This window comes from Patagioenas fasciata, chromosome 17 (assembly GCF_037038585.1).
Source record: "Patagioenas fasciata isolate bPatFas1 chromosome 17, bPatFas1.hap1, whole genome shotgun sequence".
Taxonomy (NCBI): Eukaryota; Metazoa; Chordata; class Aves; order Columbiformes; family Columbidae; genus Patagioenas; species Patagioenas fasciata.
The window spans coordinates 4,177,651-4,204,678 of NC_092536.1; the positions used below are offsets into that span (position 1 = coordinate 4,177,651).

At 52.3% G+C, this 27,028-nt stretch overlaps 2 protein-coding genes across 13 annotated transcripts; one reads left to right on the forward strand and one right to left on the reverse strand.

The window, feature by feature from the left end:
* The first annotated feature begins 387 nt into the window (after positions 1-387).
* Positions 388-8,265, forward strand: P2RX4 (purinergic receptor P2X 4). 7 transcript variants are annotated; one of them, XM_065851766.2, is made up of 12 exons: positions 388-800; positions 1,363-1,510; positions 2,438-2,509; positions 2,604-2,676; positions 3,143-3,239; positions 3,422-3,502; positions 3,617-3,758; positions 4,098-4,234; positions 5,634-5,727; positions 5,814-5,879; positions 5,970-6,065; positions 7,318-8,265. In XM_065851766.2, the coding sequence occupies exons 1-12, from the start codon at positions 403-405 to the stop codon at positions 7,324-7,326; spliced, it is 1,413 nt and encodes a 470-aa protein (XP_065707838.2). In that variant the 5' UTR covers positions 388-402; the 3' UTR covers positions 7,327-8,265. The 7 variants fall into 7 exon arrangements, 5 of the variants coding, with proteins under 5 accessions (XP_065707838.2, XP_071672255.1, XP_065707837.1 ...); XM_071816154.1 differs by having other exon boundaries at positions 6,012-6,065; XM_065851765.2 differs by lacking the exon at positions 7,318-8,265 and adding an exon at positions 6,606-7,265.
* Positions 8,203-26,098, reverse strand: CAMKK2 (calcium/calmodulin dependent protein kinase kinase 2). 6 transcript variants are annotated; one of them, XM_065851758.2, is made up of 19 exons: positions 25,518-25,650; positions 23,739-23,941; positions 21,219-21,344; positions 20,344-20,830; positions 19,210-19,257; positions 18,747-18,800; positions 18,534-18,585; positions 18,308-18,441; positions 17,679-17,715; positions 16,850-16,871; positions 16,499-16,587; positions 16,078-16,277; positions 15,938-15,991; positions 15,415-15,488; positions 14,835-14,922; positions 14,492-14,587; positions 13,816-13,944; positions 11,767-11,867; positions 8,203-11,415 (listed from the first exon to the last, which is right to left on the reverse strand). In XM_065851758.2, the coding sequence occupies exons 4-19, from the start codon at positions 20,779-20,781 to the stop codon at positions 11,340-11,342; spliced, it is 1,692 nt and encodes a 563-aa protein (XP_065707830.1). In that variant the 5' UTR covers positions 20,782-20,830; positions 21,219-21,344; positions 23,739-23,941; positions 25,518-25,650; the 3' UTR covers positions 8,203-11,339. The 6 variants fall into 6 exon arrangements, with proteins under 6 accessions (XP_065707830.1, XP_065707833.1, XP_065707834.1 ...); XM_065851761.2 differs by lacking the exons at positions 23,739-23,941; positions 25,518-25,650 and adding an exon at positions 26,017-26,098; XM_065851762.2 differs by lacking the exon at positions 23,739-23,941 and having other exon boundaries at positions 8,203-11,412; positions 25,518-25,671.
* Positions 26,099-27,028: the final 930 nt, after the last annotated feature.

Genomic DNA, 27,028 nt, shown 5'->3' on the forward strand with positions numbered 1-27,028 from the left:
CTGCTCTCTTTTGCAGGCAGATGCTCTGACCTTGCCCTGATCTGGCTGCACGTTACATCTCGGTGTGAGGACGGCCCTTGTGTGAGGTTGTCTGTCCAGCTTTATGAGCCTTAATAGCCTAGCAGCAGACTCACAGGTAATTTTGACTCATGTCTGATAAGTGTGGAGGTGAAAAACTCCCCTTAAAATTGCTAACAATGAGAAATACGAGAAAAAAAAATCTCGCCGATGTAACAAGTAGGGCAAGAGCATCCACCTCAGGCTGACCCCCCACACCTGCTCTTCCCGCCCCCAGACCCTCACACGGCAGAGCCCCGGCGGCAGGAGCTCTCAGGGCCGAGCCCTGCGCTGCCTGACGAGCCCCGGCTCATCCCGGGCAGCCCCAAAAGGCCGAGGGCGGCGATGAACCCCGTTTCCCTGCCCCAAACAACCCAGGGAGAGCCTGCGGCGCCTCCGCGCTTCCGCTCTCCCCACTTGGGCCGCGGGCAGGGCCGGCGGCTGTCGGAGCCGCCCGCAGGTGGCGGGGAGGGCCGGCAGTCAGGAGCCGGTACAAGCCCCGGGGCTGCGGGAGCGCTCTGCGGGCTGCTCGAGGCGCTGTGTCCCCGCGGGGCTGCGGCAGCCGCTGCCCGGCCTGCGGGCGATTCCCGCCCGCCCTCGCCGCCCGCCGCCATGGTGTCGTGTGGGGCTTTCCACAGCTTTCTCTTCGAGTACGACACCCCCCGCATCGTGCTGATCCGCAGCCGCAAAGTGGGGCTCCTCAACCGCGGGGTGCAACTCGCCATCCTCGCCTACGTGATCGGGTGAGCAGGCAGCTCTGGCCGCGTCCCGCCCCGGGGGGACCCGCACAGCAGCCGCGGCTGCAGGCGACGGGGGTCCCGGCGCGGCTGCCGTGAGGGGCCGGGCAGCTCCTCAGCGGGGCGTGCGGCCGAGGGGCGGGAACCGGCCGCCTCACTCGGGGCAGGACGGGGAGCAGCTCCCGGGACCCCGTTGTCTGTCAGGGTTGGGGGAGCGGGAAGCGCCGGCTGAGGGGCAGCTGGAGCTCGCCCACGGGTGCCGGTGCCGAGAGGTGACAGTTTGACCGGGGTTGTGGGGCTGCTTTGGGGCGGCTGCGGGCAGGACAGGGCCCCTCCGGAGGGTGATGGTTGTTCTCCCAGCCGGGGTGTGCTTAAAAGCAATAACTACACCCTGCCAGACCACTCTGAAAAAAAATCAGAAGGGACATTGCTAGGAAGCAAGGTGAAACTACCTGGTCCAGGCCTTTCAAGTGACACATGAAAATAAAGGAGAAATTCCCACTGCCTGTGCTGCTTGATGGTGCTTATCTGCTTTTTGTTGTTGCTTTCTTTGATCCTTTTCTTGCAGCTGGGTCTTTTTGTGGGAGAAGGGCTACCAGGAAACAGACTCTGTGGTCAGTTCTGTAACCATGAAGGTGAAAGGAGTAGCGCTGACAAACACATCCGCCCTGGGAGCCAGGATCTGGGATGTGGCCGACTATGTCATCCCTCCTCAGGTATCAGTCGCTTTCACCTGCCCAGGGAGGGTTTTCTGACCAACAGCTGCCAAAGTTCACTGAGGTCTGGAGCAGCTTCAACACGGGCTTGATAGGAGAAAAGGAAGCGGTTTTGCTTTTTTGCAAATCGCGCTGAGCACCTGCATCACCAGCCCCAGGGAAGCTTGTGTCAAGAAAAGTGTGTGTGTGTGTGTTTGCTTGTACAAGAGGGAGAATTTTGCAGGCTTGAGGAAAGAATTGCAGCAATAACCACGTCGTCTTCCTTACTGCTTTGTAAAGCAAACAGCTCCAAGCTAACTTGTTGGCAAAAACCCCAGGAATAGCCTACAAGTACTTGGTCTGGAACTGAGGAGGAGGTATTGCTGTAGTTACTGATTGACTGGGAATCTCTGCTGTGAGAGCAATATGTGGTGGACTTTGGGGTTGACAGGCACGGCCAAACTGCGAGTTGTTGGTCACTCGGTCCGCATGACATGTGGTGCACAAAAACGTGACAGATATAGCCAGTGGTGCTCCCTGGAGAAACAAACCAGAACTGGTCACGTTTCTAATAGAGATATATTGAAAAAAACAAACAAAAAAAAGAGTGGGAGTTGTGCTGAGACTTGCAGCTGGAAGAACTTTATCTCTTCTCCTGCCCTGTGACTCCCCTGAGGAGCTGTGTGATCTCTGTTTTCATAATATAAATGCGGAAATTCAGACCGAGTGGGAGGACAGAAAGGGTTGCTAGTCCCACAGTCCTTCCTCTGCCTAAAGGCAATGGCATCAGGCAGTACATGTGGGAATCTGCTCCTTTAGTGCTACACCAGCACTGTCCAAGCCTCCTCTGTGGGCTGTTTGGGCTCTGTCAACAAAGATGTTTGGTTCAGTGCTTTGGACATTCTTTGCAGGCTGTCGCTCTTAAATTCTTTTGTTTTGCATGTTCAGGCAGAGAACACTGTGTTTGTCATGACCAACACGATACTGACACTGAATCAGCACCAAGGCTACTGCCCAGATGTAGGTACAGGACCTGCTTTGATCCTGCCTTGTGTGGGTGGGAGTCTGGGGGAGAGAGTTTGTAGAGTTTAGTGTGATTATTGTTCCTCTCCAGGTTCCAGATGATAATACAGAGTGCAAGGTGAATAAGGATTGTGTCCCAGGGTATGTCAACATCTACAGCAGCGGTAAGAACCTGCTGCAAGGGCTCCTTTCAGTCTGTGTTGTGATACCTCTGTGCTGTGCCTTCCCTCTTGTGAAGGAAGCAGCATTTCGCTTTGGTCTCCTTGTTCTCATTCTCTCATAGCTAAAAGAACTGAAAGAGAAGCTCAGATTTTTCTTCTAGGTGAGAGCAGATGGGCTTAGACTATGTTGGGTGGATACTGGATAGATGTGTGCTTTGGATTAGCAAACAGTGTGAGGACTTTTTCAAGACCTTGAGACCATGAAGCATTATTTCACGTAGATGAGGATTTGACTCAGAAAAAGACCCTGATGCTAATTTCTCTGAAACTGCACCACAAATTGCAATGAAAGATAATGGGGGTCTTGGTACTGGCACTTCATCTCTGAGCATATCGCTTTCACCTTACGGAGTGAGGAGATATCACAGGACAAATGCTGTGTCTGTATTTTTGCTCCATGTCTCTCCAGGCATCCAGACTGGGGAGTGCGTAACCTACAATAACAGCATCAAGACCTGTGAAGTCTTTGCGTGGTGCCCTGTGGAGGATGACAGTGTTGTACCCAGGTGAGTACTTTGTCTTCCTACTCTGCAGCAGCCCTCCTGAAAGGAGGTTGGTGACACACAACTCATGTTTCTCCATGTGAGGTGCTATTGGGAAAAGCTGAAGACATCATCACCAAGGATCCTGCAGAGTCCTTTTTGTGAAAATATATGTGCAAATGGTGTATTTTCCTCTTGTTTTGTAGGCCAGCGCTGCTGCAAGAAGCTGAGAACTTCACCATTCTGGTGAAGAACAACATTTTGTATCCCAAGTTCAACTTCAGCAAGTAAATAGTGTGCGGGGCTTTGAGGCATGGAGCTGTCTGATCTCTTGGACAGTAAAGGGGAGCTGGAGGAGTGAAAGAAGATGCAACAGATCTTATCTTTTTATTCTCCTGTAGGCGAAACATCCTCCCCAGTATCAACTCCAGCTACCTCAAGAAGTGCATCTATGACTCCCAGACAGATCCGTTCTGCCCTATCTTTCGCTTAGGGAAAATAGTTAAAGCTGCAGGGCAGAACTTCGACGAGATGGCCGTGAAGGTATTTGACCGACCCTTCTCTCAGGGTTCAGCTGTGTAGAAGAGGAGCAGTAGGTGGCTGTCCACCTCTGCCTGGTGGAACAAGCCGCAGGACACAGAGGAGCTGCAGAAGGAAGAGTTGCTCTGGCCAGAAGGACTGGAGTCAACTCTACTTAACATATATTTGGCCTTGGCTGATGTAGTTGGGGACATGTACAAGGTCCTCCTGTGGCAGCAGGAAAGGATGTTTGCTTGGGACTGGATATGGGCCAATAAATCAGGGTCCTGGTCGGCAGGGAGCCTAGAGCTGGGCTGCCCTGGCACCTGAACTGCTCACCTTCTCCACTTCTCCACTTGCCAGGGTGGAGTCATGGCACTGCAGATCAACTGGGACTGCAACCTTGACAGATCTGCTTCCCTCTGTGTGCCCGAGTACTCCTTCCGACGCCTCGACAACACGAACCCTGCCCACACCGTCTCACTTGGCTACAACTTCAGGTAATGTGGCTGTGGAGGGCACCTGGTGTCCCTGCGCCGGTGTCTGCCACTGGCACAGTGCTACCGGCTTCCTGCGCTCCTCTGGCAGGTTGCAGGTAGTGCTTGGACTTCCAATTATGCTGTAAAACTTGGAGAGTTTCTGTGATGCTGTAAAACATAGAGGAGGTTTGATCCTCAGTGTGTGCAAACCGCAGCAGAAGAGGAAAGGCAGTGAAGCTCCGTTGACTGCATCAGAGTATCTGAGTCGTATTTGGGTGATGGTTTGGGCCAGCCTCCTGTGGCATGGCAGTGTGAGAGCGGGCTGTGTCAGGGTGCGCTGACAGGGCTGGGCTGTGGGGGTGGGAGACTGAAGCACCTTCTTTGCTATGCATGAGGGAAAAACCTCTAGAAAGTGGCTCTGTCAGTTTAAGACCATATCAGCACCAGGAATATCCTTCCACCACCACGTAGACATTCTGGCCTGTATGGGCAGGTCCGGCACCTCCAGTAAAACCACCAATGCAGCTGGTTAGCTGGTTGTATCCAGACTCAGAGCTGTAATAATACAGATTGGCCACCTTGCCAAGATCCTTGCCATGGTCCTGCTCATGAGGAAACACAGCTCAGGGTTATGGTTGTTTGTAGAGTCACAAACTCTCACTTAGGACAGGAGATCTCTTTTGTGGTAGCTTGAATGAATTCACTGAGAAGCTGCTGTCACATAGACAAGGACAAGTTGCATTTGGGAGGTGCCAGGCCTGCAGATATTGGGGTGCTGGGCGAATCCACCTGGAAGATATCGCAGCCTGGCTGGTGTGGGTTCTGAAGTGCTCTTCCTAATTCCAGACGTTGGTGCATCCCTTACCAATCCTTCCTTTTCTCTTCCATCCTCTTCTCTTCCTCCTCCTGGCTTAGTGAACCATGTGGCAGAGTAAGTCTGATCTCACTTGTTCTTATCTCTTTTCCCTGTCATTTGCCTGGGGGATGAGCAACCCTTGCATGCCAGGCTGAGCTGAGCTGAGCTGAGACCTGAGCTGAGCTGAGCTGCCTCCCTCTCTGCCTGCTCCTAGCCCTGCCCTCTCGTGGCTGCCTGCACTTCTGCAGCCTCTGCTTGCCCCGTTCTCATGCGTAGCTGAATTTCTGCCTTTCTGTCCTTCTGCTCCCCTACTAAAGATAACTTTCACCCCTTCCTGTGCTTTGCAAGTTTCCTGATTTGCCTTGTGCTAACTGCTGCCTTAAATTTGCATGTTCTAGGATTTTCTCCTGTGTGTACTTGCCTGCATGAACTCTCCATCCATCATGTGGGGCTTGTGCCAATGTTCAGCCCATCCTCTTGGGATGGGGGACACATCTGAATGTTGTATGATCACATAAGCAACCTCAAAACTACCAGCTAAGCTCTGATCTGTATTTTCTCCAGGTTTGCGAAATACTACAAGGATCCTAATGGCACTGAATCACGGACGCTCATCAAAGCTTACGGCATCCGCTTTGATGTCATAGTGTTTGGAAAGGTAGGGTGACTTAATTCCTGGAGGTCTTGCAGTGAGGACTTTCAGAGATACTGAAAAACATATTCACCTTTGTAACTGTTTTCTAGGCAGGAAAATTTGATGTAATTCCAACAATGGTTAACATTGGCTCTGGCTTAGCGCTGTTTGGTGTGGTAAGTGACACTGTCTGCACTTGGACGCAGTTCTGGATTAGTGACTCAGTTCTGAGGATCATTGTCTTAAACTCTTTCAATCTCTGCTAGGCAACAGTGCTGTGTGACATTTTTGTTCTGTATTGCATGAAGAAGAGATACTACTATCGAGAGAAGAAATACAAATATGTGGAGGATGATGAACTGGTAAGCATCACTGAAGTCAGAGTGAAGTCAAAATTGGTTTCTCCTCTGACTCTGGAGAGATCCTGAAACAGGATTTAGAAAGTCCACATCAGAGATTTTGAACCATAGCTCTGAGGAAACTGTCTTCCTCAGAGAAGTTCATTTTTACCTCAAAGCTGTTGCAGGGTGGAGCAGTAGAAACAAATACTGTCATGTTTCCTGGGCAACCACTCTTGGAGAGGGAAGTGAATGTTCAAGAACTTATGCTCCCACTGCATCTCTTTTTTGGTTTGCAGTTCTTCGCAAATTTGATCCATCTGGCCAGTAGAGGATTTAGTAGGGTTGCTTCACTGGTGCTGAGGGTACAGCTTGGCCCTGCAGCTTTGTGCTTGGTGGGAAGTATTGCAGAGAGCGGATTTCTGAATCAAAAGACCTTGTGGCACTGGAAATGGAAAGTCTGAGTAGCAGAGAGTAGCTTGTCTGTGCAGAGGGTTTTATGTGAGAGGCAGGGGAAGAAAGAAGAGTTTTCTGGCAGAGAACTGTAATCTCTGATCCTTGCAGGGTCTCGTTGAGACATACGGCACAAACTCCTGACCTGCTGCTACAGCACCAACTGCTGCTGTTGGACGTTACTCTGACCCTGCCATGAGTCCAAACTCTCTCTTTGTTGGAAGAAAGGGGGAACAAACCTGAGAAGGGGACCTTCTTCACTGCTTTTGCTGGCTGAAGCCAACCCCCCAAGAGCAGAACTGGGTCTGCTGTCTTTCCAGGTTAATTGCACAAAGCACAGAGGGAGAATTGTGCTTTTATGCCAGGCCTCTGCACTGCCTGAGCCTGGGACTGCTCTGACATTCTTGTGACAGTCCTTTCCCTGAGCTCCCCGGTAGCAGAGAGCACGGGAACAGGCACAACATTCTTCCTCACGGTGAACATGGCCCCTGCCAGGTGTTGCCAAACCTTGGGAGAGCAGCTCCTTGCTGTTACCAAATCACTTTTCTGTGTCCTGAAGGACCGCGATGCTTAGCTGAGCCCGTGCCTACTATTTAGTAGTGTCTCCAAGCTCCAGTGGCCACAGCCCGAGGCAAAACAGTGCCTGCTTCCATTGCACTGTGGGAAATGCATTACTGGTTACTGATGTTGCCTTTTTTTTTTCTGCTTGTGTAATTTTTATGGTACCACTTCAAAATTTACTTTGTTTAAATAAAATATTACCTTCTCTCAGCCGTCTTGGAGTCCTGCAAGCTAGGGTTTTCCTTGTTTTATTTTTCCCTAGGATCAGTGAACAGTCTTCATTTTACACAGATCCCGACTGCTAGAGGAGAGCTGCCCGAGCCCGTGCTGCTGCCTGCTTTGCCTCTTGATCCTCTCTGCCAGTGCTGCTGCAACTACAGCTGCTCCTCCACCTTGGTTCTCCTGCCACCTTCTCTGTTGCGTTAAAACCCATTCCCAGCTGAAAATGAGTGGCCAGGGTGGGTTAGACCAGCGTGGCTAGTACTGACTGCTCAGAAGAAATCTGAGGTTCTTGCAGATGGGGTTTAGAGGTGGACTTGAGTGCTGGGTTAACGGTTGGCTGCAGTGAGCCAACTGACACAATCATATGATTCTGTTGTTCCCTGACATACCTCCCATGCTGTTCACCCCCAGACCCTGTCTCTGGACTCCTGCACTTAATCGGTTTACAAAATTTAAGAGAATTTGTTGGCTTTTCTCTTCACATGGCCGTGAGCATCTTTGCTGATCACACTGGCACACAAGGTACAGCTCTTCCTGTTCTCTGAACCTTTTCTAGTGTTACAGAGCCCTGGCACCTATTCTGTACCACCAGCATCCTGCCTGGGGCTTTGCTGCCTTTTTGCCAGCAGGATGGTGGGTTTGCTACAGTATTAACATTTTTATTTCCCTGCTGCTGAGTGTCACAACTCGGTGCCTTTCCAAGAGTCAGCGCTGTGGTCTGTGCACAGGAATGGCTCGGTTTGGATTACTCAGTGTCTCGAGCCACTGTAGGCTCTACTTCACCCAAAATCCCTGGTTGTGGTTGAGCACCAGACGTCACTGACACAGGAAGGTGCTTCTAGATTCCTTTTCCAACAAACACTCACAGCTTGATAAAGGACCAGTCAAACAGGATGATGGTTCCAGTGGATTAACTAACTCTGGGTTTGGTTGCATGTCATTTATTTCAACTTGTACAGAGAAGCTTGAACAGTTGTGTGGAAAAACAGTTGGTTGTTGGTTGTTTTTTTTTTTTTTCCTATGTAATATAATTTAAAAGTGGTAAATACACAGTATTTAAACTTGATACACCTGATAAAGTTAAATGCATAATAACGGGGTAGGAACGAAACACAAGCCTTGGTCATTTAAACAAACAGTATAAAAATCAGCAACAGTTCAGGACCTTAAAAAATAAACAGATCCCTTGCCTGATGGGTAGGAGGGGACCACCAAGAAAAACTACTGAGACGAGAGGCTGGTTTGCCCTTAGCACTTCCCTGTGTGCTTTCAGAGCCAAAAAAAAAGGCTTCGTACCCGCTGCTCAGCCTGCAGTCAGCACCGGGCTTTCTTGAAAGGGAGGGAGTTGGGGAAACGGAGCTGTAGCCCAGTTCCAAGGCACAAGCAAAATGTTTACTTCACTCTAAGAAAACAGCGAGCTTCACTACTAAGGAACGGCAGGGAGGGAACTGAGCAGATTTTTATATATATCTATATATATGTATATATACAGTACAGCTTCTCTAACAGGTCATGCATTTAGATAGCTCTTCCTCACACAGCCACGCTTTCTGCTTTCCACAGAACTAATCAACAAGACAAGTCTACAGCGAGTTCCTGTCAGAAATGTGCATTTGGCTGCAGCCGGCACTAAGAGGCATCATTTCAGGGATTGCCTCAGGGAAGTGCTGAGCTTTAGGATGCTATGAACCAAACCCAGTCCCTGCGAGCCATCAGACACTGATCCCTGGTAACGTCTGTTTAGAAGCTGTCTTGCACCTGGCAAGCCTGTTTGGTAAATGTAAACCATCTCGCTGGGCACCTGGCACGTCACAAACCGGAGCTACGCGGCACAGAGCACCTCTACAACTCACCTCTAACAACACGCACCACACACATTACTACGCACCAGCTATAAATAATCAGATCCCCTGTGGTTTTTCGGGATTTTTGGCAGAACGAGTCCATTTACAAGGTTAGAGAACCGAGCTGCCCACTCGCACGCATTTCCGCCCTGCCAAGTCCTGTTTAGGAAGGGGCGCAGGCAGCTGCAGTGGTGCTGGCACCCAAGTGTCCTGTTTGGTTTTCCCATAACTGAAGCTGCAGGGCTTTGGCATTGCCTCAGACTAAAGCGGGAGGGAAACTGCGTGTCTTACGGCTCCGGACTCCATAATACTGCTCCTAAACCACCAACCAGCGTCACTGGCTTTGGAGAGAGGCCAACAGTGCAACGTTTCCATAATAAATTGCGCTTTAGGGGGAGCATCGCTTCAAGTGATCAAAAGCTGTAAGGGACGGTTTGTGTAGGCACCTGCACGCTTGCTAACGCTACACCGGCTTTAACGCAGACCCGTCCTAACCAGGAATGACCAGGCCAGGTCTGACTGCAGCAGGGCCAAGGAGCTCAGCACTCTGCTGCTCGCACCGACCGAAGTGGAGGAAGACAAGGGGACAGTCACCTAAAGGCAGGCCACCCGGGGCCAGGGTCAGCAGGCATTAACCAAAATCCTGGGGTCACTCTAGCGTCTTCCTCCTCAAAGCAAAGAATTACACCTTAGCATTCCCTTACATGCTGGGGACATTGAAATCCTCCCCGTTTCAGGTACAATCACGTTAAACGCCTCAGCCAAGGTCACACAACCACAGCAGACTGAGGACAGGTCAGACCTTCACCCCAGCGCCATCCCCAAAACAATACTCACCGTGACCCCTTTCCTCAAGCAAACCCTGACTGTTGTCCAGCTCACCCATACTCTGCCCTTCTCCAGCTTTTTCCAAGCACGGAAAACTTGGGAAAGTGAGGCTGGACATCAGAATCTCTCCCACCACATGATAGATTACTAATTGTTGTTATTTTGTTTTACAAGCACCACAAAATAAGTCAGTAATCTGACTGACGGTGAAAGAGCTCTTCGTAAGAAACAATCCATGAACTAGGTATACACTTAATTTACTAACAAGCCTCTGATCCACAGGCATTCACAAATTACTGGTAACGAACTGGCAAAAAATACATAGCATTGGCCCCAAAATCCAGATTAAGAGTTTGGAAAACAAAAGTTTCTTTGAAAATTACTAGCTAACCTAAGTATTTCATTAAGATCTCAAGTTCTAAGCAAGCCCTAAGTCTATACTTAAAAAATAGCATAAGTTGTATTATTTTTAGTTGTAGTAAACCATGTAATGTACATGGAAGTGAAGGATTTTACCCTGAATTTTATATTTAATAATATATCTACCTAGATCAAGTAAAAGATTTAGAAACAAACTGTTGTTAGTGCTTTCTCTGCTGTTCAAAACAAACATTCAGCCTAACACCACCTTTCACTCATATGTCTGCAGCAAAAATAGTTCAAACTGAACTTAAGCCCTTAAATTCCATTTCCTTTCATGTACTGAATACTCAGCTTACCAAGTCCTAGTCACATCAAGACCTTAGGAAAGGTATTAATTACCTTAGGAGGTAATTAACCTCACTTTCTGAACGTCCCGAAGATGCTGTTTAATACAAGTCGGCTCACAAAGGTAGGCATTCTTTAAAAAGCTGAAAAGGTGGATTTTTGCTTTGTTCCCATGCAGTTAAAAAGGTGTCAATTAAAAACAAATCAGAACGACGAGGAATAGATGCAACAACATTCCCGGCAGGTCGTGAACTCTCCAAGCGCGCACGTGTAGTTTTACGTTGTGCGTGCCGCTACGCGACAGACGTACAACACCCCTGGGATGCTGGCGTGAGTCCCTGGAAATTATTTGGCATTAACACCCGGTAAAAGCAGTTCCAAATGCCTATTGTTTTGCAAAGCACTGTTGCTGCTCAGCATGGTAGTTCACCTCTGCGCTATCAGCCAGCACCTTTCCACACGAAGTCAGCAGTCCCAGCAATCGGAGATGTTCAATGTCTATGACAGGTAGTCGGATGTCTTACAACATGCTGCTATGTAAGCTCTACATCCAGCACTATACTGAAATAGCGTCGTGTCATGCTGTGTTTGGTGTAGGCTCTGTTCATGCTGCACATCCTCAGCTGCGCGCTTTATAACGTGCCCTGGACCAAGTCGCTCAACAGAACCGTGAAGCTGATGTTCACGAAAGAAGTTCCTCCTCTCCCACATTGGGCAAGTCGTTGCATTTCAGATTATCTTCACTGCCTTGTTTCCTGCTTGAAAAGGAAATAAAACACTTGCTTAGTGATGCAGAAAAAGGCAACGCAGACACTGAGCAGCAGCATCTGCTCCTTCCCCACCACAGGACACCCCAGCTCCCCTGGAACAGGCTATGAGCACCATAAAAAGATCCTTTTCAGGCCATCAGAGGAGCAGGATGTGCCAGGTCATAAAAATCATCCCCCAAAGCGGTTATGGGTCAGACAGAGGGTGTGTGAACAACCCAGTTGTGGCCCCACACAAAAGACTGAAAGCCCAGCTCCTCGAATTCTCCTCCTGTGCTTTACAGTAATTCCCAGACCATAAGACAAGCTACAAATGTCCTTTCAGGCCACGATGAGGCTTACGGCAGCAAGTTCCCCGGGGCGGACAGCGACCGCTCCTCCCTGCGGCTCCCCTCGAACGGGTTCCCGAAGGAGCGCTTCCGGATCATCGTTTTCACCAAGATCTGCAAGACCAGATTGGAGTTTGTCAGGGGTGCTACCGCTTTCCTTTCATTCGAGAGCAGCGGGAACATCCAACCCTCATGACCAGGTAACTGAGAGAACTAGTGAAAATAAGCCAAAGTTTTCTTAAAAAAAAAAAAGAAACAAAAATAAGACAACAAAACCACAGAAGGAAGCACATTTACACGTCTCCAGTTGCTTCACACAGGAGCTGCACCCTCATCTGAAACCTGCAGTGCAACAAGTGAACGCGCAGACGAGAGCCACGCCGGGTGTGAGAGGCTGGAAAGGTGAGCAAAGCCACGGCTGGGGAGGTTTTCTCCCCCCAGAAGTAGATTTTAGTGATCCCTGCATCCAGTACCTGCAAATTCGTGGTTCCCTGTGATTACCTGGCAGAAAAAAACTCATTGAAAAGGGAGAGAGGAAGGAAGGAACCGGCACAATTTGGCCTTAATGTTTACCAAAATCAAGCTGGAAAATGGGCCGTTTGTCTCACTTTGGCTGCAAAACACAAAGCTACCCAGCGTCAGCTGCAATCGGAGCCTGCTGGGAACAGAGCGAGTGTCGGGGCTGTTCCCAGGGATCCCCAGACTTATTTTCCTGGTGGGAGCAAGAGAACAACGTGAGCAGCACTGAATCCTCTCTTGGCATATGCATCTCGTTTTGGGAACCCCCGACTTCAGTCGATAGTGCTTCTCATCCCTCTGTGCCTCATTTGTCTGCTCACCACGGTGCACCAAGAGCCCTTACACGACTGAAACACACATGACAACAGGGTCCCGCGGGGAAGGCATTTTATGCAAGAGTCGAAGCCACATGAATTTCATACTCAAGTATTAATGCCTGCAGTTGGATGCACAAAGAACAGGCACTGGAGGGTAATTGTGAAGAGCAAATGCAAATGGGAAAATACAGGCTCTGCCTGGAGGTGGTGAGTTATTTAAGAGGCAAGAGTCGCAGTAAAAGCTCTGAGCTGTGCTAAACACACCTGGATTTCAACAGGGCTGGAGCATCGCAGCAAGTCACCTCCAAACAGGAGAAACGGGGAAAAAACCCTCATCAATGGGGATCTCTTTAGAGCAAGATCTCCTTTTTCGGCTTGAGCAGCACAAGGCACATTTACATATTAACGTGTCTGTGGTTGAAGAGGCTTCTGCAGGGCACCGGAGCGAGAGGGAGCTCCAGAAGCGAAGACAGATGTGGGCACAGCCACAAGATAGAAAAGGGGCTTCGAAGGGAGATCTGCACTTCAGAAAATCACAGCATGGGTGTCTACAGGCAGATAATGCCATGCCAGGGAAATGAGAATGGTCTCTCACTGTTTCTCCTAGCGTAAGGGCTAGCAGGCACACAAAGAAATCATTAGGTTCAAAACCCAAAAAAGATTTCACTTTCCACGCAGGGCAGGGCTACACTGTGGTTCTCACCACCACCACAGTGGGTTGCAGAGAATAAAAATATCAGCTTGAAAAGAGACGAGATGAATTCACCCAGAATAGCTCCCGGCGGGGGCTGGCACACACCATGGCCCAGATAAACCTGCATCCCGGGGAGCTCCCGCAGCCCCTGCGGCCGGATGGGCAGAGCAGGGCAGGAGCTCCTCGTGCCCGGCCAAACACCCGCTCCCAGTGCTCAGCCAAACACCCGCAGGTCCTGGACCAGACGCTCTTTTGCCCTGAGAAAATACAGAGGTATTTAGGCAACCAACCCAAGCGTGGAGACCAGCAACTCGCTGACAGGACCACTGTGAAATATTCCCCCACACCAGGAGGTACAGCCACCTCCAGTGAGATGCTGAGCCCCATCTTGCAGCACTTGTTTCCAAGAGCAGGGAAGTCTTTGCTCGAACCCTACCCCCTTCAGCATCAAACTCCGGCTGCTCAGGACTGACCCAGGAGGCAGCATGGACCCCGCTGTGCATCCACAAACCATCATCTCCCTCGTACTCACCACGGTGGCCAGGCTGGGGATGTGCTTGACCGAATTCTCCACCTCCTCCTCCGTCACCTCGACCAGGGTGCAGTTCTCATCCTCCGTGGGCAGCAGCTCCGCTCCGTTCTTGGTGACCCAAGGGTGCAACTTCAATGAATAACACAGCCTGTCAGGAGCGATTTCCTCTTTTTCGTAACTCAAACACAACCCTGGCAAACGCATCTCCCTGCCCAAGCTACGGCCCCTATGTGCTCCTGAAATACCAGGGAGCAGGGGAGGGATGTTCCATCTCACTGGTGAGCCACCTTACCCCAGTGCCACCAGTAGCAGCTCAGCCTGGAGCAGAAAACGCTGTGGTGCAGCTCACCTGGAGCCAGCACTGGCCCCATCTACACAATCGAGCAATAGCCTGGGTGACCTACAGCACTGAGCATGTGGCTTGTAGGGAAGAAGATCTGTTTTCACTCTCATCTTACGGATAAGACAGCACTAAGACGCAGGAGTGATTTATTCCAGACCATACGTATGAGCAGTAGTGATGGGGAGACCCACCAAGCCCTAGTCCTGGACCTGAATTAATCCACGACAGAAGGCAGAAACTCTCTTTCTCCTTGCCCACACACCTGGCATCTTGGGTGGCTGCAGGAGGAGCACAAAATGGTTCAGCAGTTCCCCCGCAATCCTTTCCCCCTACCTTGGTCTCCATTTTCTCAGCTTCTCGCCCCTTCCAGGCTCCCGCAGGGGCGAAGGACCAGAAATCGCCTGCCAAAGGCTGTTGTACAGTACTTTCCTGGTAGCAGAGGAAATACTGTGCTCAGGGGATTTCCTTTTGCCTGTGACTTGTGTAGGCACCAAAGGTCCCAAAGCTGAGCAGGTCCCAGAGGAGGGGAAGGAGCTGGGACTTACCTGCCCAGGGGCCCTGGGCACAGGGAGGACCTACCCTGGCGCGACCAAACTGACTCCCAAAAAACTGAGCCGAGCAAGGAGAACCCGACAGAGGCGAAGTCACAGCCAACACCGGAGAATTGGGTCAGTACCTTGATTTCTGGGACTGAAATCCTAGTTTCGGGATTTTTATCCAACATCCGTGTAATCAAATCCTTCAAGAAGTCTGTAACTTCTGGCCTGGGGAAAGGAGAGGGGAGAGATGAGCTGGGGAAGGGGATGGATGCAGCTCTGGTTACTTGTGTACCCAGGTGCCACACAGCTTTTCCCTTCCCAAACCCCCCAGGGAACCAAAATATCCCCTTTCTGGGCAATCCAGGGCATGATATTGCATGTATAAGGCTGGGAGAGCCCGATATCAATTCCACCCAGGCTAAAACCCAACAGGCAGCAACTGCAGAGGTTAATCTGTTCCCTCAAATGCCTCTGCAACTTCTATCGCTCCTTCTTTGGCAACTGCAATCCCAGAGACGTTGTTTTCACGTTTAATGCAACGGAAGTTTTCCAGGGCCAAGGGCCAACAGAAGGGCTCAGAGCCCGAATTCTGCAAATGTACATCGGAGCAGGGCAAGCCCCATGCAGGCAGTGCTGAGAAACGGCTCACGTGAGCTTCAAAATAAGGGCTGAGAGGTTTGTGGTTTGTTTTGGGTTGGTTCTTTTTTGAGTACTTACTGGTCTGGGAACTCCAGCGTTTGGGTCTTGATTTTATTGTGTAAACTCAGGATCCTTTCGTCCATAAAAGGGCACTACCACAAAGAAAAAGAGCAACGAGAAAAGCAACGACCTCTGTTAGGAAACGGCAGCCAGTCAAGCATCAGGATCTCATAGGGTTTGAAGGACAGAAAGGAGCCAGTTATAGGGAAATACTGGAAGGTTTCCTATGATATCAAATTATTCTTTTAAAAGCTACGAAAATATCATTTGCCTAAATATGATTATATTATTACAACAGCTCCTTTCCTAAAAAAATCTGGCCAGGCACAGGGATTTCCCCTGGGAAGAGCGGGAAGCACGGCCCTTTGGCTGCATCCATGCTGGGGACAGGCAGAAGTCTCCCATTCCTACCCACACGTCCCCATCTCCCCTCGGCGATACCCGACTGCTCGAACAGGGCTGCAGGGTGCAGACCCCACCGCGTACCCGGCACAAAACCCCCTGGAACACGAATGGCACTGAAAAAAATCCACCTCCTCACCTGCCCAAACACAAAGCAGTACAGCGTGATCCCCATGGCCCAGACATCCAAAGCCTGCAGAGCGAAGAAAGCACAGTTACATCTGCAACAGTGTGGGCAAGCAACATTAAACCAAAACCCCCCCAATTTCTGTTAAAGACCTTTCCGGAGAAGATTTTCCTGGTTTCCGAGAGCGTCTCTGGGGCCATGAAGGCGGGGGTGCCCACCGTGTTAGTTAAGAGGGCATCAGCTCCCTTGAACTCGTTGCTCACTCCAAAGTCGGCGATCTTGACGTGCCCGTCTTCCCCCACGAGGAGGTTGGAAGGTTTAATGTCCCGGTGGATTATCTTTTGATAATGCACTGTGGGAAAGAGGAGCAATTCAGCAGCAGCACCGGGCTGAGCAACGGAGCCACGAAGCCCCACGTGGCCTTTTGGCTAACACCGCGACAGCCCCAGCTTCAAAACCCCCGTGCAGCAGCACCACCAAAACCAGCCCCGTACAGCAGCAGAAAGTCCAGCCCCAGGTGTTTAGAAAACAAATAAAAATAAGAAATCCCTTCCTTTTTGCACAGACACTCACAGTATTCAATGCCCTTGATCAGATCCTGGAAGTAGAAGCGAGCCTGGTCCTCGCTGAGAGGTTTCAAGGTTGGGATTTCCATCACGGGGCTGCAAAGGCGACAGAGAATGGACCTCGTTCCCCGTCCAGATGCACCGAAACTGGTCCCAGAGGCTTTGCCACCAGCCGGTGGCAGCACGTGGTCCCAAACACAGGCACATACCGGGTGTGCACAACTGTAACTGGGTTGGGGAGGTGCTACCCAAAACCATAGGGGACCCACCATGGCCTCTGTGTCCCACACCCGGCTCAGGTGTCTGAGCAAACCCACCTCACGCTTTGGGAGGTTTAAATGTGGAATTCAACACTCACCCTTGCTTCACCAGTTCAAACACTGCAACACAAAAGAGAAGGTGATTATGGATCACTTACAGGTTAGGGCTCCTGTGAGCACAGTCTCGGCACAAAAGCTGTTATATTAATGACAAAAATTCTAATTTTTTTCTTTTTAAAAAGAGATTGTGATCTTATGCAAGGCATATGGCATTTTGCTTGCTTCCATTTTCAATTAAGGGGATGCTGCCAACTACCTTGCAGTGCTGAAGCTTCAGCATCGTGCAGCACCCACCCCACAGCTCACTAGACCCTCGGTTTGCCTGCAAGGCCAAGGCCAGGCCCTGAGCAAACCTCTGCGCTTGGCCATGAAGGCATCGCATGCTCCTCCGCTAGTTCAGGCTGAACATAACTGATGGAAAGAAAACGCCTCCTCCAAAAGCCTGTGTCTTCGCATCAAGCAAACTGCCGCAGTCTGCAAGACAGATTGGGCAGGAGCTCGTTTGTACCGTGGATAATTAACACATTCCTTGTTCTTGAAGCCAAAGAAACAAAACTACTTTTTAGCAGCCCAGCTTCAAAGCTGAGAACACAAATGCTGGTGCCTCTCATGGCAAAGCATGCCCCGATGCCGAATTAAAGCCTATGAAGTGCTATAAAGCTCCCCTGTTTCCTTTCCCAACCCAGACTGGATCCTGTTCGCTCGGATTGTTAAGAGGGGATTTGCTCCTCCAGCACATCCAGGTCCTACATTGTCCAGAAGAGAGACCCAACCTGCACGTAGCCCCCCCCCAAAAACACATGGGGAACCCTTTTTGGCAGCAAACCCCAACCCCCTGACACCCCCCGAGTGCCGTGGGGCAGTTACCCATGTACAGGTGATCCTCGCTGGGGTCATCCAGGACCTGCCAAAAGAACCAGAAAGGCAATTAAACAACACCAAAAAAACGTGTAAATTAAACATGGTGATTTTTTTATTTAGCAGCCATCTCAGTTCTGCACCATCTGCACCATTAGTGTGGTCTGCTAATCTCTGAGCTTATACCCAGAAGGGATGGGGGGGGAAGAGGCCAGAGATATAGAAGCACTTCAAGGAAGTAAATATTTAAAACACACAGGAAGCATCATCTGACTCATGAGCCAAATAAACTCCAGCCTCCACATCCTTAATTCTTAATTTTTGGACCGTTTCATACAGGCAGTGGGCGGAGGGCAGGATGGTTGCACCACATGGAAACCCCGGTTCCTCCCCCAAACCCCATCTGATCGTTGGTTTCCTCTGAGGAAACAACATTTTTCTGCATTTCCCTTTCTGAGCAGGGAAGTAAAAAAATCCTTTAGGGATGGTGGGGAATAAAAACCCTTTTAAAGCAGGGAAAACAGGAGCCCCTCTGCAGTCACTCTCCTCCGCCTGAGCCGATGTGACGCCCATCCCCGCGGCATCCAGGCTCCTTCGCACCAGGGGTGGGTTTCGGGAGGGGTCTCCCCGGTTCTCACCTCCACCAGCTTCACCACGTTGGGGTGGTCCAGCTTCTTGAGGATGGCGATCTCCTGGTAGACCTGTTCGATGGGCCCACGGGGCTGCAGGCAGCCCTCGGAGGCGGCTTTGGCCCCACGGGGTGGTGGGCGGCCTGTGGGATAGGAAAAAATGGGGTGTTGGGTCGGGAATGAGCCCCCATGGTCCCCAAAGCATCCCCCACTCTGAAGCTTTTGAGCCACTTACGGGGGAAACCTGCTTGTCTCATCAGCTTCTTTTTGGAGAGAACCTTCATTGCCTGCAAGAGCAGGGAAAAAAATGTGGGATTTGGGGCAAATCAAGGATAAATTTGGGCTGGTGGAATGGAGCTGGCATGGAGTGGGGTAGGGAGTCCCGGGGCGGGGGATCTGTCCCCATCCCACCCACCCCACTATGTGCTCCGGGGACCACACTACTCACATAGTAAGTGTTATCGTCCTCATTGTAGGCCAGCTTCACCACGCCATAGGAGCCCTAGAGGGGGTACAGCCATGGGGACTGGTTAGGGACAATCCAAAAATACACCCCACAGCACCAAACCAGGCTCTGGGCCCCTCCGCAAACCCTGCTGGGATCACGGAGCCGGTGGGCAGTGCCGGGGGTAGTGGGACGCAGGGGCTGGCATCCCAGCGCCGGCAAAGCAAACGTTCAAATGGCCCCATTTTGTGGGAGGGAGAGGAAGGAGGGATATTAATAATAATTATAAAAAAAAATACAATTCAATTGGCACCACGCAGGGAGCCTGGCATCACACTGAGGAGACAGCCGAGCTGCCGTTGTGAGCGGCTGAAATTGCCATCCCAGCAGCTCAACAGCAAAAGAGAGCCCAGCGCCCTCCTGTCCCAAACACCCCCGTCCCACCTCAAATCCAACAAATATTCACCTTCCCGATCTCATCCTTCAGCTTGTACTGGTTGAGCTGCACACAGTCCTGCGGGGAGAGGGGAGGGGTGCGACGTGAGCCACAAAACCGCTGTTTGCCCTTCTCCTTCGAAATCTCCAGCAAAAATCTCTGCAAACTCACACCCAGTTCTGCTCTGCACCGGCCCCGGGCTGGACATTCGATTCATGAGCCATAAACAGCAGTCGCCCGGCCACGTGTCGGTGTGTTTATAGACAGCTAATTGCAAATGTTAATGGCCGGACAGGCAATTTTGTCCGCTCACATGGAACGAGAGTGCAGGACGGGCGGGTGGAGGTGAGGATCAGTGGCTGAGAGAGCCCCGGGGGGTTTAACACCAGCAACCCGGTGCTGAGTATTTTTATTTCTTATGGGCAAAGCAGCTGCCTGGTTTCTGTCAGCGCTGGCAGGTGGGGGGCGGGCAGGGCCTTTTGCTCTTTAGATCTCAGGAGGTGTCTCTTTTTAAGGGGGAAAAACTAAAATCATGGCATGCTGCTGGCTCCCCCAAAACGCAGCTGTGAGAGCTGGAGGCATCTGCAAAAGGAGGGGCCAAGGGAGCTGGGGGGTTCAGCTGGAGAACAGGAGCTGAGGGGAGACCTTCTGATCTCTGAACTGCCTGAAAGGAGCTTGGAGCCAGGGGGGTCGGGCTCTGCTCCCCAGGAACAAGCACCAGGAGCAGAGGAAACGGCCTCAAGTTGCTCCAGGGGAGGTTGGGAACAATTTCTTCCCCAAAGGGCTGTGGGGCATTGAACAGGCTGCCCAGGGCAGTGCTGGAGTCACCATCCCTGGAGGGTTGGACAGACCAGAGATGAGGTTCTCAGGGACATGGGGCAGTGCCAGGGTTGGGTTAATGGTTGGACTTGAGGGTCTTTTCCAACCAAAATGACTCTGTGATTCTAAAGGCAGAAATTACGTTAAGCCGCTGGGTCCCACCTCCCCGAGGGCCGTCCCCATGGCCCAGGATGGACCAGGACATCCCACCACCTCCCGCCACGTATCTGTGGATAGGCCATGGGGTTTTATCCCAAATAAACAAGCAAGAAGCAAAGCCATGGGTGTAGAAACCAGGCGAACAGGGGCAGGAGAACCATGGGAGCAGCCACAATTCCCCCTCACCTGGAGTCCCGTGATGGACACGCGGTTCGACTCGACCGTCGGCCGCCGCGGCAGCCGTGGGGAGGAGTGCGGGGACGTCACCGGAGAGTAAGGGAGGGACGGGTAGATGAAGCGTTCGTTGGCGCCGTCGCCGTTCCCAGGCGAGCGGGCCGGCTGCGGCCGCTCCTGCAGGGACAGCTTTCGGCCAGAGAGCTGCAGCTTCGCCCTCGGCTCCCGGCCGTCCCCAAAACCCTCGCCGACAGGTGCGTTCATCTCCTCCTCCTCGCTCGCGCTCCCCGTCACCTCGTACTCGGTCACCACGATGAGCGAGGCCATGCCGGGGCGCGGGGCGCTCAGCGCAGGGGGGTCCCGCAGCAGCCCGGGCGCGCGGTGGCCGCAGCCGCTGTCACCGCAGAGGGGCCGCGGGGGGGGCGAGCTGCCGGGGACGCATGATGGCATGGTGTGACCCACGGCCTCATCCCGGCCACGCTGCGGCGGGGGCGCACACCTGCAAACACAGCGCGGCTCAGAGAGGCGGATTTCCTCCCGCCAGTCGTTACTCTACAGATTAATTTATTAATCCCATAGGGGATGGTAAAGCTGCACAGGATGGCCCCAGGGTGGTACATGAGCCCTGGCAGGGTCCAGCTTCAGCTCTGAGGCTGCTGCTTCCACTCCCTTTATTTAAACACCCCCAGGGAATAACAACCCCATCATCTCCGCTACAGGAATACTCCAGATGGGGTATTTACAGGATCAGGACCATGCCCTGCACTATGCCGGCACGAACATCGCTTGGTTCTTTGCTTTACTGCTCAGCCCCGCAGTCGGAAGGAGCACATTTCAGCCAAACACCCCCCGAATGACGCAGTTCATGGGCACAGGGACCGGCTTACCAAGCACAAGGTGCAGGATCAGCCCCCCAGCTCACTGCCTCCTCCCACAGCCTGGCATTGCCGGCAATTTTTCTTCTTCAACCTGGGCTCCCTACAGCCTTCTGTGCAAAAATTAGGTTCCTGAACCTTGAAATGAATAAGAAAACAATGCTGTTAGCAACAGAGAATTTTTTAAAATTACATATATACATAATTAATAAGGGAGGAAATGGTGTAATTCACACATGCCAGACACCCAACAGCAGCCGGGACAGTTCGATGCTTGTTTGGTTGTAAACCATCGCTCTTCCCTGCTGTGATGCCAGTGCTGGTTTTAATTTCTAGGTTAACAAGTTGCCACTGAAGCAAGAAAAAGAAACATCCTGAAACCAACAGGCCAGAAGCAGGAACGAGGTTTGAGGCGTTTTTCTGCCTGGTTCCCACACCTCGGCGAGGCGGCCGGTTAAAATTAGCTCCACTCAGCTCCATTGAAGTTTCCGTGATGCGCCCGCAGCACAGCCGCTCTGAATCAGCCCAGCAGAAATAACGGGTCAAGTACAGAAATCAAATTGTCTCCCCCTTCCTCGAGGCTCCGCAATGGCCTAATTGCTGTTTTCAACACAAATCCATAAACCGGAGCTTTTGTTGCCCGAGTGGGACTGGCCCGGAGCTAAAGCCGACCCCGCACTGCTCGCTGCTTCGAGGCGCAGAGAAACGCAGGGGATGCGAAGGCTATAAATAAGCTGACGAACAGCAACAAGGACAAACTATTTCAGAAACGCCTCATTTCGCGGGGCTGAATCAGCTCCCGGCTGGGGCTTTGCTGGGCGAGCGAACCCGGACCTACCAGCCAAACTAAGCTGGAACTCTGTGTCTTGGGCATCATGGCTGCAAAACTCCCACCCCAGTGCTGCTGGCGGCCACCGGAGCATGTTTTAATGCACCCCCATAACAGATTAAAATAAACAAGCAGCCCTCCCTTACCCCATTTATTCCGAACCCACAGGGATGCATCTCGAGGCCGGTTGCCACTCGCTTGGCTTGCTTTGGGCACCCCGCCAGCGGGCACGTATAAATAGCTGTCCCTCGAAACCGGGGCCGATCCCGAACGCTGTGCCCTCTACCCTGACCATGCACCGCTGCCACACCAAAAAAGGCAGCTCAGTGGGGTGGCCCTGGGATGAAGCCACCCCAGGAGCATCGCCAGCCATGGCACTGGTCCCCAGCATGGGCACAACACGGCCAGACATCCTCTCTGGCCCTCAGAGCATCGCCTGCATCCAAGGGTTCATGCTAAACTTTGGTGGACCAGGGCAGAACAGAGTTATAAAGTCTCGGTCACACTTGAGAGCAGAGCGTGCCCTGGCCAGTGGGAGTTAATTGGCTTGACCAGGATAAACATATCAAGGCTGATTAATTCAAGTAGGCTTCCCCGGGCTCTGTAAACAGGCTAAAAGTCAGCCAAGCACCACCGTGTATTCGGCTAACATGGAAAATCAGAGCGTTTTTTCCCTTTGCATGTGTGCAAAGGGGCCAAGCATGGGGTTTTGCAAAAATGGTCCTGTGAGATGATACCTTCCCCGAGGGAAACGCAAAAGTAGGATCCCCCGTTGAACACAGCCCCGCGGGACATGGGACAACCGCGAACAATAACACAACCAGTTCTCCTTAATAAGTACACAGGGAGATTGAGGAGGAGCAGAACAGCCATATTCCCAGCCAAAAGGAAATCCAAAATAGCTGAAATGGGGGTAATGAACCCAAAGAGGGAAAGTACAGCCAGGGGGCTTTGGCTCCACCGACCCGCCGGGATCCTTGGCTGGGGAAAAGCGGCACATTCTGGTATGAACTCCAGCAGATCCTTATGTAAAAGCGAGCAGCACATGCCCACGAAATCCTCAGGAAATATATCAGCCTGGTGTATAGGAATGATTTATCGGCACAGCTTTTGGCTGCAATCCATATATAACCCATACCGGCTGCGGCAGGATTATCGAAGCAATCAGTCTCGCATCTAATTCAGCAAGGAGAGGGATATTAAAATGAAAAGAGGTCTGTGAAGCCCTGGCAGCGGCTCTCCCTCTCGCTCAGCATCCACGTGGCTTTAGCAGAAACAAATGTGAGCAAAATCAGCCCCTGCAAGAGAGAAGTGATTTTTGCAGCCCCCTCCTGCCGCCCCAGCTCTGCTGTGAGTGTGCGGTCCCTGCGTGGTCCCTGCGGGATGCGGTTGGGAACACACGGACCGATTTTGGGGTATGCAAAGGACGACACTTTGCAGCTGCACAGGTTTAAATCAGAGTGTATGGATGTGTTGGCTTGTCTTTCCCTCCCTAGAGCTGTTTCTCTACCCCGTGTGCTTCCCTCTGCCAAAGCCAGACACGGTGTCAGGGTCGAACCCTCCCAAGGGAGTTGGACTTGGTGGCAGCTCCAGCAATGACACCTCCATCCATCCTTCCACAGGGATCAGCTAACGCACCGCAAAAAAGCTGTTCGTAAGAAAACTGAACGCAAACCACCTAAACTAAGGCTGGTTTTACTCACAGAGGATCCTCCTCCTGCTGCCACCGAAGGTCTGTGGTTAAAAGTTAACAGGAACAGTTGTCGGCTCTCACTGGGCAGAGTCCAGTGGCTATTTTGCTTTCCCCGGCCACTGTCAGCAGTGGGAACACGAGTGCCAAGAGCAGTGTCATCTGCAGCAATGGGGGCATCGATCACAGTTTCCCTTCCTACGGGTAAGCGCAGACCTTGCCAGAAATATATTAGTCACTGTAGTATACAAAGACCATATGCATCCCGGCCTGACTTTTAATGGAAAAAAAATTTCACAGCAGCTTCTCTAGAAGTCAGAGGACACCCAAAATAACGAGATACTGGGAACAGGCACCCAGCCCCCACCTGTGCCAGGTCCCTGTGCCCAAGCAGCAAAGCGTTTCATCACCCCCAAAGCAAATGGAAGAGCCTCTTGTGCTGCCTGGCCCATCCAACACAGGGTGGAAAGAATTAGGAAGAAAAAACGCAAAACAGGGCTGGTAGCATTGTAACAGCATGAGACCCAGTGGCAGAGTTCAATAGGAGTCAAAGAACATATTGTTATAATCTTGATGACACTACCTAAAATTACTTTTGCAATGTATAACAAGCAAGAGCGTAAGCTCTGGCCATGGCGCTGAGCACGGGCCGGGATCAGCTCAGGTATCACCATCACCCTGTCCAGCGCTGCCGAGCGGCTCTCGGCTCTCCTGGAAACAACAGCTCCAGCCCGCGATGGCCACGAGAGCGGAAAAGAGCGGCTCTGCACTTCGTGAACACCACTTAGAAGACATTAGGGCTGAGTTGAAAGCAAAGCCTTCTCCAAATTACCTCCCCAATCTGATAACAGCCACCCTCCCCGGAACAGCGCTGGTCGATCAGACGCCCCTCGCAGCGCTCTCAGGGATGGGCTCTTGAGTTTTATTACCTGTTTTTCCCAAATTAAGTGGGAGAGGGGCCGCCTCTCTGACAAGGGGCCACGAAGGCAGCTCTGGCTCACAGCCATCACTCATCCCCTCCCCAGCATGGTCCCCTGGCCCCGAGGACACCTTGGTCATGTCCCCAGGGATGGTTTCTGCTCCTGTAGCACCACGCATCAGCCCACAGCCCCATCGCACCAGCCTCCTGCAATCATCCCGCCACTGCTTTTGGTCTTTGCTGTTACCTCCATGCTCCTGGTGCTCCAGAAGAGCTGCGTCCCACCTCCTGACCACACTCGGTCACTCGCAGCAGCCCAACCTGTGGCTTCTCCTAAAGAGACCTGTCCCCTATACACGGTCACACTGCCAGTGCCATCTTCTCCCAGCCTCTCACTTGCCCCTTAACCTTAAAAATCCCCTTTTTCCCAACCCCACGCCCTAACTGTCCCAGGTCCCCCTGCTCCGAGCCCCATGGGGTCTGCGGGTCACCTGGTGTCGTGGGAACAGCCACCACCTTGTCCCATCCCCAAGCCCGGGATGCTGCCAGCCCAGCGGGTACCACCGGCACATGTCGGGGCTGGTGGGCGGTCGGAGGCGAGCCGGAACGGGACGTCTGCCGCGCCCACCCCCGCAACGGGATGGGGAAATGCCAGCGCCGATCCCCCAGCGCCAAAATCCCCGGCCAGGCCGGCTGCGGGCCCCGCGGGAGAGCCCCGGGTGAAGGCGATGCCGTTTTCCTCGCAGGGCATCCCCGGCCCCGGCCGCCCACGCCCGGCCCGGTCCCTCCGGGCGCGGCTTTGTCTCCGCAGCCGCGGGCGCATCCCCCCGCCGGGCCCGCCCGGCCTCCCCGCCCGCCCCCGCAGCCACCGACCTGGCGGGAGGGGATCGGCCCCCGCAAACCCCGGAGCCGCCGCCGCGCTGCGCTGCCCGCGGGGCCGGAGCGGGGCCGCCCGGCTCCGCCTTCGCTTTCGGTTCCGCTCCGGCGGCGGCAGCGAGGGAAGGAGGGAGGGAAGGAAGGAGGGACGGAGGGATGGAAGGAGGGAGGGAGGCCCCGCTCCGCCCCGGGGAAGGGGAGGTTTCCCCCCGGGCAGTCGCATCCTGCCCGCCCACCCCCCGTGAGTCGTTCTTTAGGGTGCTTTTGGGGGGGGGGGTGTTTATTGTTTTTGTTTGAATTTTACCCCCCCACACCGGCCGCGCAGCCCCGCAGCCCCGCCTCACCTCGAAGCGCAGCCGCGGTCCCCGCCGCGGTCCCCCCGCGTCCCGCAGGGTCAGAGACCACCGCCCGGGGCTCGGCCGGGGCTTCTTCCCCTTCGCCCTTGTGCAAACACAGAATTTCCAGCGTGAGGCCGACTGGGTCCAGCCTGGCTTACCTGCATCAGCTCCCCTGGACCTCCTCTGAACGGTTGCCCAACGCTTCTGAAACCATCACCTAAAGGGGGGGTTTAGAAACCAGTTGTCAGGAAATGTCACAGCGGCCACCACCACGGGCAGCTCCTGCTCAGGTTGCAGCTCTGTGGAGGAAACGCTGCTGCACCGGCACGGCCTTTAACTCTTTAACCTGCCCTCATTCTCTCTTCTGTCCTTACCTGGCAGGGCTCCAGCAGGGCCAGGTTTAGGTCTGGTCTTGTTTTCTCATTGCCACAGCTTAATCTAGTGCTTCCTAACAGGGTATGGCCAAGCACTCACACTACCGGTGTTCAGCTTTTATACAGTCGCAAGGCGAAAGGACTGGCACCCCCATCCCCAAAGCTCATTCACAAAAGGTTTTATACTCACACACACTTGAAACCGCACACTACATCTGAAATGACATTTTCTTTCGAAACAGGATCCAATTGCTAGAAATCAACAGCAGCATATTGGACATTGAGTTAGTTGTGATCTTCATCTATTCCCCATAAAACCAGAGCAGGTAAATCATGTGCAGCACCCGTGGGAGAACACATACAATAAAAACATTTCAGCTGGGTTGGGGCTTTTGTTTAGCACTCTTGCATGCTTTACTTTTGGAACTCTTTACTTTTCTCAGCCGCTCTTCACACAAGGACACTCATAACAACAATGCAGGAACCTGCACCATCAGACCTCTCCAGCTGAATCCTGTTTTTTCCCTTCTGCCAGCACCATATGTTTCTGCAGAGCAAACAGCGACCGTAGACAGGTTAAATGCAAGGACACATTTTAAATGAGACTCCCCATTCTATACCACTCAAAATAAGCACAAAGGAACTTCGCCTACATTTTCCATTGTTTTTTTGTACCCCAGTGTTCATAAAGCCAGCATTGATATGGAAAATGTCACTACTAAGAACAGATATTACTTCATCATGACTGTGCTGCTCCCCTCAGTGTGTTTATAGCACAGTCAAGAGAGTCTTTTTT

Coding starts and splice junctions, on each gene's coding strand:
- CAMKK2 (XM_065851761.2), bottom strand. CDS start 20,781: ATGCCATCATGCGTCCCCGGCAGCTCGCCCCCCCCGCGGCCCCTCTGC. Junction 19,258..20,343: donor TGTCCATCACGGGACTCCAG/GTGAGGGGGAAT, acceptor CTCTCCCCGCAG/GACTGTGTGCAGCTCAACCA. Junction 16,872..17,678: donor CGAGGATCACCTGTACATGG/GTAACTGCCCCA, acceptor TTTGTGTTGCAG/TGTTTGAACTGGTGAAGCAA.
- P2RX4 (XM_065851765.2), top strand. CDS start 403: ATGAACCCCGTTTCCCTGCCCCAAACAACCCAGGGAGAGCCTGCGGCG. Junction 2,677..3,142: donor TGTCAACATCTACAGCAGCG/GTAAGAACCTGC, acceptor ATGTCTCTCCAG/GCATCCAGACTGGGGAGTGC. Junction 5,728..5,813: donor ATGTCATAGTGTTTGGAAAG/GTAGGGTGACTT, acceptor ACTGTTTTCTAG/GCAGGAAAATTTGATGTAAT.